The sequence below is a fragment of the Hippocampus zosterae genome, chromosome 9 (assembly GCF_025434085.1).
Source record: "Hippocampus zosterae strain Florida chromosome 9, ASM2543408v3, whole genome shotgun sequence".
NCBI classification, from domain to species: domain Eukaryota; kingdom Metazoa; phylum Chordata; class Actinopteri; order Syngnathiformes; family Syngnathidae; genus Hippocampus; species Hippocampus zosterae.
Window position 1 is genome coordinate 2,905,596 of NC_067459.1, and position 13,090 is coordinate 2,918,685.

The 13,090-nt window shown below is 41.9% G+C and overlaps 1 protein-coding gene across 3 annotated transcripts in view; it reads left to right on the forward strand.

Moving 5' to 3' along the window:
* Positions 1-13,090, forward strand: part of mtmr14 (myotubularin related protein 14) — a 70,088-nt gene that overhangs the window by 43,121 nt on the left and 13,877 nt on the right. For all 3 annotated transcript variants that reach the window (XM_052075128.1, XM_052075129.1, XM_052075127.1), the window contains exons 10-16: positions 1,391-1,457; positions 2,987-3,072; positions 4,951-5,027; positions 6,557-6,593; positions 7,085-7,155; positions 7,299-7,357; positions 11,778-11,910. In XM_052075128.1, coding sequence (XP_051931088.1) covers positions 1,391-1,457; positions 2,987-3,072; positions 4,951-5,027; positions 6,557-6,593; positions 7,085-7,155; positions 7,299-7,357; positions 11,778-11,910 — 530 coding nt within the window. The remainder of the gene's footprint in view (positions 1-1,390; positions 1,458-2,986; positions 3,073-4,950; positions 5,028-6,556; positions 6,594-7,084; positions 7,156-7,298; positions 7,358-11,777; positions 11,911-13,090) is intronic.

The window sequence follows — 13,090 nt, forward strand, 5'->3', positions numbered from 1 at the left end:
GATCACTCTAAATTGTCCCCAGGTGTGAATGTGGGTATGCGTGGTTGTTCGTCTCTGTGTGCCCTGCGATTGGCTGGCAACCGATTCAGGGTGTCCCCCACCTACTGCCCGAAGTCAGCTGGGATAGGATCCAGCACCCCCTACAACCCTAGTGAGGATAAAGCGGTTCGGAAGATGAATGAACAACTGAACTACACTTTTTGTTTTAAAGAACATGGAAATGGATTGACCTGGATGAATGCGAATATCCACAAGCATGCACTTTATGCTCCAAACGTAACTGTGCACACCATGAGAAAACATTTCAGTTTTAGTTTTGTCAGACCACAGGACATCTTTCCAAAAATTAAGATGTATGTCCCTGTGTGCATGATCTTTGTGTGCGCACGCGTGTGTGTGTTTGTGTGATTTGTCTGTGGATAGTAACACACACTTACCAGCTTCAGTAAGCATCTTCACAATAATTTTTGCTTTTGTTGTTGGGTTGACATGCACATTTCGGACCAAAGCGTATTCATCTCTGGGAGACAGAACATGTCTCTCAACTGAGCAGTATGATGTTTGGACATTTTGATGGTGTTTTGACGTGTAAATACTTGTTTGAAAAGATGAGGGTGCCAGCTTCAAGCACTTTGAAATTGAACCAGACTTGTGGAAGTGCATAGTTCTCTTCCCTCATCTTGACAGATTTTTTTCAGGGTTGGCCAACTTCTACTATGAAGGTGGCCGCAAGTTTTCATCAACGCTTCTATGGGGCCACATATTACAGAACAGTCATACTCATTCAGCACCCTTGATTTGCCTGTTAAGCGATTTTTAATTTTTGCAATATTTTTTTTAATTCGACGGAGAAGCCAACCGTTTTTTTGTGGAAAATGCACATTGGTAGGATATCTTAATCTTAATCAAGAATTGAGGAGTTGATCCACTATTCTTATGTTCCCCTCAAATAGTGGGAATCCATTGTACTATGCTCTCTAAATCTTGCGTAGAAAAAAAATATATCTTCATGACATGCCCAACACCATTTTTCCAGAAAGACATCTTGTTATTGTGCACTTAAGCCTAATTTTATTTTATGGTATAATGTCACAGGTTCTGAAGTGGAGCTCACCAGCTGTTTCTCTAGGAGAAATGTGCTGCACTTTATCAGGCATGGCACAAGACACACAGCAGCAGCGTGACAGAAACGCAGTAATAAATAAACAAATAAATAATTGTCACATTTTGACTGGTGTCAATTTATCAATGATGCACTATAATTTGTGTGATGATAAATCAGTCATGCAGTTAAAACCTTCATCTGACCCCCCCCCCCCCCCCCCCCCCCCTTCCTCGAGCTTGCCTCCCAACAGAATCTGTTTTGTGTCTTGTCCATATATGTTTTTAGTCATGGGACCTGGTGGAACAGACGCAGAACTACCTGAAGCTACTTCTACACATCATCAATAGTGATGGTAGGAAATGTATTTCGTTCTGTGCTGTCATGGAATATGTTAGCCCGAAAGTGAATCTATTGTGAGCCTATTCACATGTCTTATGAGCAGAAAGACTATGATCTGGGTGGCAGAATATTCCCAACTCCGTGCCCCCAACCATCCAAGTAATGGTGTTTGCGTAGGGCACAGGTCAAGTCAAGTCAAGTCAACAGTATTTATAGAGCACTTTCAAACAGCCATCGCTGCATACAAAGTGCTGTACATGGAGCAATTTAACATGCACAGTAAACAGTAAGACAAATCGGTCATAAAGGCGGTAGAAAGCACCAAACAGTAAAACCAAGAACAAATCTAAGTCATGCTGAGTCGAATGCCAAAGAATACAAGTGTGTTTTGAGGAGGGCTTTGAAGATGGGCAGCGAGGTGTCAAACTCAACGCCTGGAGGCCACATCAGTCCCACCACCTCATTTTATGCGGCCCGTGAAAGCAAATCAAACATGTCAACTTCTACGATGATTGCTAAAAAATGTAACATTTCAACTTCTCATATGTAAGAAATAAGTGAGATATTCTAAGTATTTTCTTGTTACTAAAGCCCTCAGTACACTAACTTAAACAATCGGTGAATGAGCCATTATTCTGGACTTCATAATATACTTTCATGGTCATAATGGCCCTCCAAAGGAAACGATCACTACAATGTGGCCTGGTGTTAAAGATGAGTTTGACCCCCTTCTTTAATTCAAAATACTTTTCATCACTTGGCGTAAAGTACGTAAACTTCTGGCTACACACATTCAGCCGGTAAGAGTTGCGACCAGCCGGCAGGCTTTTATTTCTTACATGAAAAATAGCTCATTTGTTGACCTCAAATGAAATAGTTTTTTTGCTAAATAAGGATATGAAATATACTGCGGCCATACCTAATACGTTAAGCTGTTCTTGCGACGCGTTTACATCTAAAGTCAATACAGTTTGCGTAGATAGGGCCGAATATGTACAGCACACTTCTTTTGATAGCGGCGCGAACAACCGCAGCAGCTCCTCTTGTTTTATGTTGAGAGGGAAGAAATTTAATCTGTGCTGTATGGTACACTTACAGTACATTTGACAAAGTTTATCCAATCCAATCCAATATCACGTAAATGTGGGCAAAGAGAAAAATGGGTTCTGTCTGGGACTTCAGCAGGAGCACGATGTGAGGCAAGCAACTTGTTGTTGCTAAGTAAGACTTGTTTACACGCTGTTGAGTCTCCTTGAACTTAGTGTGTTTTGAGGCCCACTTCTGCAGAACTATTTCAGAGCACAATTTTTATTACCATGCCGACCTGTGGTAGAGCTAAAGTGTTGTACGAGGCAAGCGGCTTCTGCTAGTGGCAATATAACAATTAAACAATTACAATTATAATTCTCATCTGTGATTTAAAATGTATTGAAAATGATGATGACATAAAAATTTAATGTGTTTTAACTTAAAGTTTCATGCCCCCCACCCCAAAATATATGTATGAAATACAATCTTAATTGAAAATGCTCTTGTTTTCAGATGAAAGTGGCCTTCTTGTGCACTGCATATCAGGCTGGGACCGAACACCTCTGTTTGTTTCTCTCCTCAGGCTGTCTCTTTGGGCAGTAAGTTGATATTTTACACTGTCTGTTCCTCTCAGCTGGTCTTTCCACACTCATGTAATTAAGTCAGTTCAGTCAATTTTAATTAATACTGTACTGTACTTTGTTTTGCCCTGTTGGTGTGGTTCATTTGGGAGGATTTTTCCTTGTGCTACTGAAAATGTCTTTAAATGATCATATGTCCAGCTTGGATAGATGCCAGTACGCCCGTGACCCTCATGAGGTTAAGCAGATAATGGATAGATGGATGGATGGGCTGTAATGTTAACAGTACGATAGCAGTGCATGTAATTTTTAATTGTGTGAATGCGGGGTTATCCCACTCATTTATCCGGGGGTCACATTCCAGACCAAATGACCAACGTATTACTACTATTCTTATATATTTTAAAGCTTCATGCTAACACTATACAGCATATCCAACAATCAGTGTACAGAATTTACATGGCGTCCAAGTTTTATTTATATCCACTTGGGGTCACACATTCTACACCATATTAACTGACTGTAGACTGTATATTTGTGAGCCTTGCATTATTAGGCTAGCCTGGTCAGTCCAGTGACGTGGAAGCTCATACGGTATATGAGGACATGTTATCGGCTGACTATTTTTCCTGACTATATTTTGAGCCACACTCATGTTTAGTAATGGTGTCGGTTCAGGCTGTCGGCAAGTGTGCTTAATATATGTTTCTGATGACTGTATTTTGTTACCATGTGTTGAACAACACAATTGAAAGGACACCAGTGGTTGTTTCCATCCCCCAAACCACCTGTTGTGATTTATTAAAATTCATTCTAACTAGCGGTGGGATGCTATTCTGAATTAGGTAACAATGTTTACTTGTAAAATCATTTGTGATACACTGAACCCACAAGAAGTGAACCACGATATCGCAAGGGGCAACTATAAATTGTGATCCAAGCCCCCTTACCGTTAAAATTAGCTCAACAGCGACAATGTGCCTGCGTCTTGTGCAAAGATAAATCTTTGCAATAGCTGTCAACCTAGGAGAAGTTGAGGAATAAACTGCCTAATTTTATTTTTGGATCAGCTCCTGAGCGTTTGGTTGACATAATTGTGCTCTTTTGGTGCACATTTCTTCAGGGATGGCTTTGTCAATTGAAGGTTTCTCACATTTCTGGGTTTTCAGTGACATAGCCATACATACACACACATTGATCAGGATGCCTACCCTCTGGGTGGCTCTGAAATTTTGCTCTGTCACAGAGCTGGATTAAAAAAAAATAACATGAAGCATACACTGTGGCTGGCCACATTTTCGCCGACGGCTCATTGAATTTCAACTGAGCCATCAAAACACAATGAAAAGATGGCGGTCACAAGACATTCGCATATCGGCAACTCTGTCAGAGTAAAGCTGTTATTCATATCTAATTAAGAACAACACAGGCCTTGTCAGATCAAAGCTTATTTATACAGTATATCAAATATTGATGAGGAAATTAAACTTAAATATTAAGCATTGTACACCAACTGAAATATTTGAAAAATGACATTGTGGACATTTACAACCAAGATTGTCTAACAAACACAATAAGAGCACACAAAGTATTTTTTTAAATAACCAAACTGAATGTGGTTATTTTCCTCTGACACATTTTAATTTTTTTATGCGTGCGTGCGTGCGTTAAACCAGTGTTAAAGCACCCAGCCATGTAGCTTGTGATGCTCTTTCAAAAATAGTATCATTACCGGGACTGGTGTCCGCTCTAGCACAATGTTCCATTTCTAACTTGCTTCTCAAACAAACATTATGATGGAATCAGAGTAAAAGAAACCATTTGTAAAACGATTGTGCCATAACTGATGATTGGCTTGATGCTAATCATCTTTTTACTTCTATTTTTTTGTTGCAGGATGGTGCGGTACACAGCAGTCTGGAAGCGGCTGAGATCTTATATCTGACCATTGCTTATGACTGGTTCCTCTTTGGGTAATACATAATAAGTAACATTTTTTTTCCAGACAGTGATGATATAACATACTTTACAAGCAATTATTGTGCAAGAGTTTGAGAAAATTTCACATTCCTGGCTTCAGAGCAGTGCTGGCCGGTAGCATGTCAGCCTGCACTTTAGCCTACTAGTTAGCATAAGCGATTCTCAAGCCAAATTGAATGTGGTCACTTGGGTCCTAGCCTCAGACAGGACTGCGCTGGACCGTAATGTGGCTCGAGGTTCATAGCTGGTTAGGGTCTGATACAGTCAGATTTACAAACTTATGAGTACCAGTAAAACGGAGCAGTTCAACATTCAAAACCTAACTGTTATTTTGGACCTTATAATAAAAGCTGATTTTCCTTCTGTGGCGGTTGCTTTTTTTCCTATTTGGATTGGTAGTTCACTTTTTAGAATTGTTTTTCGCAGTGAGTTACTTTCTGTTATTTGGAGCAAAATTTTAGATTACACGATTTGCACCTGCCACTTCATTTTCCTCACAACCACACCAACAAGTTTGTTTCATCCTGAATCAAGTCTGCACGTGCGCAGAAAGAAAAGGGACTCGTCCATTGATGAGAATGTTAGTTTAAGCATTTAGACCGAGAAGCTATGCTACTTGCTTAGCTAACCTAATGTTATTGATCAGGAAAGACGATGCTAGGGTGACTGAGTACACTTCACAGGTGTTTCGCTGGAACCACGTTAAAGTGGTGCATATTCAACTTTTACATAGCAGGCAGCTAAATGGTGTCTGGAGAAAATGCTGCTACAAACGCACAAACAACGATAAACAAGAAATTAATTGTTATTAGTGCTGCACAATATATTGATATTGCATTAATGGCTGATTTAGTACACATCGCAAAGGCATGCAATACATTCCTTATGGATTGTGTGCTTTTCTCTGAATTTGACCAGTCGGATGCAAACTTCATTCTGCATCGGACCCCCGTAGTTGAACATTATCTTGGGAATTACAGTTCATTAGTACACATTGAGCTTGCTTATTTTGCCACATGAAAAAAAATATACTTCTGTCATGAGATAAAAATAATAATTATTATTTCTTTTGGTACATGTGAAATATCGCAATAATATTGATAGCACTATAGTCACATCCATATTGCATGTTTTTTCCAACATTGTCTAGCTCTAGCCCTAATTGTTATGGTTGTTACTGTGTCCCATACGACAGCTGGGGGGAGTGCCCTATAAGATTAAAAGGATATTATGTTGATGAAGCGATTCCGAAAATCGAGAGATATAGCATTTTGAATACATACTATATTACTCTTGTGATTTGTTTTCACAATGCAGTTCTGAATCTTGATTTTAACTTTTGAGAACTGCAGAATAAAATGTTTGAAATGTAATTTTTAATCAATTTCTGTCATAAGCATGATTTTATGCCTCTTATTTACTTTGAAGGTTGATATTACAATAGCATGTTTTCAATCTGCAACTTTTGTTTTGGTCCTGAATTCCTCCTTAAGATGTTTCTTCCTTCTATTCGTCTTTCTAGTCACATGCTGCCAGACCGACTCTCCAAGGGGGAGGAGGTACATTTACATTTGTCACTGCATTTACCTTGAACATAAGGGATGTCAAATTCACCCCAGAGGGCTGTTGAAACCACAAACATTTGTACTCGTCTCATCGCATTATTATTTGTACACAACAAATGATTGGATTATTAGTTTTTAAATCAGTCAACAACAATAGTTTGTTCAATTATGTCTCAAGTGAGTGTAAACAGGATTACCAAATTATTGCAAAATCTAATTTCTTATTTATTACACATGACAATTTGACATTTCGGTGCATATTTTAGCAAGGATCATGCAAGTTGACAGACACATGATATGCTTTCGCAGTCCACATAAAATGATGTGGCGGGCCGGATCTGCCCCCCAGGCTTTGAGTTTGAAACTGTGCATCATAAAATACAACTTCAAAATAATTAAATAAGTAGACCAAATTTGTATCTTTTTGCATTTTATTTTGTTTTACTATTTCACCATTTGATGAAAACAATTCTTTCTTTTTTCAGATTTTCTTTTTTTGCTTCAATTTTTTGAAGCACATTGTCTCAGAGAAGTTCTCTGCTGTTAAAAAACACAGGTATGTTCCTTTGTTGATTAATGGGATATTTCTTTTTCCCACCGCACAATTTACATAATGTAGTCTAAATACTTTCCCAATCATATAATTACCCTTGATTGTATTTTGTTCATTATTTTGCCTTTTTTTTTTTTTTTTTACAGAAGGAAGAACTCTCACTGCAAAGATGGTGATTTTACAGTCGAGGACCTTTGCCAGTTAAGTAAGGCAGCAACACTCCTGGCATTGACCATCTATACTAAATCAGAATCATCTTTATTGGCCAAGTATGTAGAACACACAAGGAATTTGTCTCCGGTATAACACGCTGCATTAGTATCATCATAAACAAGGACATGACAAATAGGTATGGAAGGACATTTCGTAATGTAAGTGAACCGTAGTGCGGTGGTACCACCCAGTGACAACTGTGAGACAATGTGCAAAGTATCAAGCAGAGCTAAAGTGATCAGTGGTAGAATACAATACTATGACAGTTTGTACAGTTGGTGCAAAAAATCATTGAACCATTTTAGAGTGACCAGTAGCAGTATTTGTTGCACAAGAAGAGTGACTACGTCAGTGACTGTTTAGGGAGTTAATGGCTAGAGGGAAGCTGTTTAAGTGTCTGCTGCATTTGGTGCGCATGGATGTGTAGCGCCTGCCTGAGGGGAGTAGCTGGAAAAGGTGGTGGGCAGGGTGCGGGGGATCCAGGAGGATTTTCCATGCCCTTGTCTTGATTCTTGCAGTGTGCAAGTCCTCAAGAGTGGGTAGGGCGGTGCCAATGATTTTTTCCGCCGTCCTAACTGTCCGTTGAAGTCGGATTTTGTCCTTTTTTGTGGCGGCCCCAAACCAAACTGTGATGGAAGAACACAGGATTGATTCGATGAATGCCGTGTAGAACTGACGTAGCACCCCCTGTGGCAGGCCATGCTTCCTCAGCACCCTCAGGAAGTACATCCTCTGCTGGGCCCTTTTCAGGATGGAGATGGTGTTGACTTCCCCCTTCATGTCCTGGGAGACTGTGATTCCCAGGAACTTGAAGGTCTCGACGGTTGACACAGGGCAGTTGGATAGTGTGAGTGAAGGGCAACTGTGGAGAAGGATGTTTCCTGAAGTCCACGATCATCTCTACAATCTTGAGCGTGTTCAGCCCCAGGTTGTTTCGGTTGCACCAGAGCTCCAGCTGCTCCACTTGTTGTTGGGACGCAGACTCGTCGCCGTCTTTGATGAGACCGATGACCGTGGTGTCGTCTGCAAACTTTATGAGTTTGACAGCTGGACTTGTTGAGGTGCAATCGTTTGTGTAGAGGGAGAAGAGCAGTGGAGAGAGGACACATCCCTGTGGGGCTCGTGGTGCGTGTTGGTGATGTTGTTCCTCCCAGCCCACCTGTTGTGTCCGTCCCGTCAGGAAGCTGAGGATCCACTGGCAGATCGTAGGGGACACACCAAGGTGGAGATTTTTGGGGGTGAGGAGTCCCGGGATGATGGTGTTGAACGCAGAGCTGAAATCCACAAACAGGATCCTTGCGTAGGTCCCTGTGCTGTTGAGGTGCTCGAGGATGTAGTGCAGACCTATGTAGACTGCGTCCTCCACAGACCTGTTTGCCCAGTAGGCAAACTGAAGAGGGTCCAGCTGGGGTCCGGTGACGTTCTTTAGGTGGTTCAGCACAAGGCGTTCAAAGGACTTCATGACCACAGATGTCAGGGCGACAGGTCTATAGTCGTTCAGTTCCGATGTTGCCGATTTCTTGGGAACTGGGATGATGGTAGACTGTTTGAAGCAGGATGGGACCTCACACAGCTCCGGGGATCTGTTGAAGATTTGTGTGAAGACCGGAGCCAGCTGGTCAGCGCAGACTTTCAGGCAGGAGGGGACACTTTGTCGGGCCCTGCAGCTTTCGTGATCTTCTGCTGCTTGAAGAGCTGTCTCACGTCCTGTTTGTGGATCTGGAGTGGAGAAAAAGAGGGTGGGGGGGTGTAGATAGAGTAGTTTCTGGTAGAGGTGGGTGTGTGTGGGAAATGGGGGGTGTCTTTTCCAATCGGCAGAAAAACATGTTTAGTTCATCAGCAAGACCTTGATAGTTCACTCTTTGGGGGAATGGCATTCTATAGTTTGTGATTGCTTTCAGGCCATTACATACAGATGCAGAGTCGTTAGCAGAGAACTATGCCTCTCTACATAGCTTCTCTTAGCGATGTTAATTTCCTTTGTGAATTGGTTTCGGGCGTGTTTGTACAGTGCCCGATCTCCACTTCTAAATCCGGCCTCTTTCTCTTTCCTGAGTTGCATGAGTTTAGGAGTAAACCATGGCTTGTTATTGTTGAAGGTGCGGAAGGACTTTGTTGGTACACACATGTCCTCACAGAAACTGATGTATGATGTTACAATGTCTGTGTATTCATCCAGTGTGCCCGTTGAAGTTTCAAAGACGGCCCAATCAGTGCAGTCTAAGCATTCTTGTAGAGCTAGCTTTGCTTCATCTGTCCATTTTTTCACACATTTCTTAACAACCGGTTTAACACATTTGAGTTTCTGTCTGTATGTACAGGAGGTATTAAGTTTATTAAATTGTGGTCAGAAAGATCCAATACTGCACGGGCGATCAATTGGTATTAGTTTTTTATTGTTGTAGAGCAGTGGTCTAGAATGTTGCCTTCTCTGGTGAAACAGTCGATGTGCTGCTTTTATCTGGGAAGTTCACGGTTAAGATGTGCTCTATTAAAATCGCCCAAAATGATCAGGGGTGACTCTGGGTATTTTCGTTCGAGTTTGTTTACTTGTTCAGCTAGCATTTGTATCGCCGTGTTAGCGTTAGCTTGTGGCGCAATGTAAACACCGACTAGTAAAAAGGAGGTGAACTCACGTGGCGAGTAGAATGGCTTGCAGTTTAAAGACAGCGACTCCAGGTCCTGGCTGCATTGTGCGTCGAGCTTCGTGACTTCAATGCACCATTCTTCGTAGATATAGAAGCAAATCCCACCACCTTTCGATTTCCCTGATAGCTCCGTGTCGTGGTCGGCTCGGAGTAGGCGAAAGCCGGGTAGATGTAGCGCGGAATCCGGGTTGCGGTCACTGAGCCAGGTTTCAGTGAAGCAGAGCGCAGCAGAACATGCAAAGGTTTTGTTGGTCTTGTTGTTGTTGTATGGTAGTGGTCTAGAATGTTGCCTTCTCTGGTGAAACATTTGATGTGCTGCTTATATCTGGGAAGTTCACGGTTAAGATGTGCTCTATTAAAATCGCCCAAAATGATCAGGGGTGACTCTGGGTATTTTAGTTCGAGTTTGTTTACTTGTTCAGCTAGCATTTGTATCGCCGTGTTAGCGTTAGCTTGTGGCGCAATGTAAACACCGACTAGTAAAAAGGAGGTGAACTCACGTGGCGAGTAGAATGGCTTGCAGTTTAAAGACAGCGACTCCAGGTCCGGGCTGCATTGTGCGTCGAGCTTCGTGACTTCAATGCACCATTATTCGTTGATATAGAAGCAAATCCCACCACCTTTCGATTTCCCTGATAGCTCCGTGTCGTGGTCGGCTCGGAGTAGGCGAAAGCCGGGTAGATGTAGCGCGGAATCCGGGTTGCGGTCACTGAGCCAGGTTTCAGTGAAGCAGAGCGTAGCAGAACATGCAAAGGTTTTGTTGGTCTTGTTGTTGTTGTATGGTAGTGGTCTAGAATGTTGCCTTCTCTGGTGAAACAGTCGATGTGCTGCTTATATCTGGGAAGTTCACGGTTAAGATGTGCTCTATTAAAATCGCCCAAAATGATCAGGGGTGACTCTGGGTATTTTAGTTCGAGTTTGTTTACTTGTTCAGCTAGCATTTGTATCGCCGTGTTAGCGTTAGCTTGTGGCGCAATGTAAACACCGACTAGTAAAAAGGAGGTGAACTCACGTGGCGAGTAGAATGGCTTGCAGTTTAAAGACAGCGACTCCAGGTCCGGGCTGCATTGTGCGTCGAGCTTCGTGACTTCAATGCACCAGTCATCTTTTTTATTTACAGTCCGAGTGAGAGGCATACCAAATGTCAGAGGGACTTCGACCATATTTATTATTTCATCTGGGCTGATGGAATTCTCCGCTATCTTTGTTTGTGTGAATCTGCGGAACGAAGCAAGTTTGTCTTTTTTGTCTAATTGGTAGGGAGCTGCTGACACAAGGTCGTGTGTGCCCTAATAGACAGGCTTTTCCGTTTCATGAATCTATAACACCACGACGGCCCACTTTTAATCCCTTCAATTCAATATTCATCTCGGAGCGATCGCTTTAGCCTTCAGTCTGACTTGTACAGTGGAAACACCGCGGCCGCGTGCTCTTTGAGTGTTAAAAGCTGCATCATATGCTTCGTCTGGTATTCTCCATGTTGATCAGGGTTAGAAGAAAGACTGAAATAAGGAAGTTGTGATTACCGGTAATCATACAATCTCAATGGACCTCAGTGAACTATGCCACCCGTGGTAGCATTAACTGAAATCAAGTGTTTGTGTCAATTGGTGATGAGTCTTTCAAATCGCTGTGGAGGAATTTTGGCCTCCTCTTCTTCGCAGAATTTCTTCAACTGATTTTCGAACGTTCACCTTCAGGATTTTGTGTACCATACTTTCTCTCTGGACAATATGTCAAAGGTGCCTGTTGTGCTTGTCTCAGAGTCCAGGGATCGTGGAAGTGTGACGAGTCTGAGCAGTGACTTTTCCCTCATCACTGAGGAAGTGGGTGTGACTTCCAGCTTCACAAGCGACACTGTGGACCTCTTCTGTGGCCAGCCTTCACTTTCAACCTGGTTAGTAGCACGCAAGCTTGAGTTCTAGGCAAATTTGGGGAAAATGGTTTGATCAGGTCCGCAAAATAATTAGCAATAAAAAATACATATGGAAAAAGCCAAGCCAAATACAGCTGACAGTGACACTCATCAAATGTGATTTGTATTTATCTGTTTGAATTCTCCCCCTTGTTCACATGACATAGAAATTAATTACAAGTTATGTTAAATGTCTTACCGGGACACGTGAAACCCTGGACGATGGCTGGTGCTTTGTGTGATCAATATACTGTAGACTTCAGGCTTTCTCAATATGTCCATCCAGCAGCTACAAATAAAATTGGATGCAGACATACACGCACACTTAAAGTTCGGGTTTTATTTTCTGCATTCTCGGGCAACTTTTATGCATGTCGCGGGAAAAATGTTGCTTAATGTTGAGCACTAATATGAATACACAGCTCCATGTAAACCTGTCTGTTGTAAGCCACTGCAACTTTATGCACCGTTCAAACATGAACACTAGGCCTGTTTACATGGTGTCATGTCTTCCGAATAGAATGTACTGTATCCGAATGACCAAACGGACTGAAAATGCTCCGTATAAACATCGGTATGAAAAGGTCAAAGTTTTGCCAATCTGAATAAACAGTTCAATCAGAATAGTCAAACTGAGCCCGGCCTGCGCATGTTTTGTCTTGACGAAAATGCGTAACGGATCAAAATGATCAACTACTTGCTTGGCCAGCACAGTTGACCACGCTTTCCTCCCTGACGATTTACTTTCCGATCCTTTGGAAAGTTGTGGAAACTTTTGCCATTCCCTTCATCGTTAGTGCAACTACCGGTAATTATCATACAATGAATGAATCATTATTCAAGTGTGAAAACACGTGGAGAGCAACTGAACATGAAGAGCACACAAACACACACCACAGTAGCCAATAAATTGTCTGGCTTATGTGGCGTCACAGCTCCGGAAATCCCTCAAGACGAGAGTGCGTGAGATTCAAACCGCAGATTACACATTCTGAATCATATTGAGTGATGAAGCTGCTGTCTCCCAATCATCAAATTACTTTTTAATGACAGTTATGCATTCTCAAGAAAAAAACATTTCAATCTTTGCCCTTTGACCTTGAAACAAACAAACAGGGGACACGATTGTCGAAAGGGTCTCTCATTAACTTAAAAGTACCAA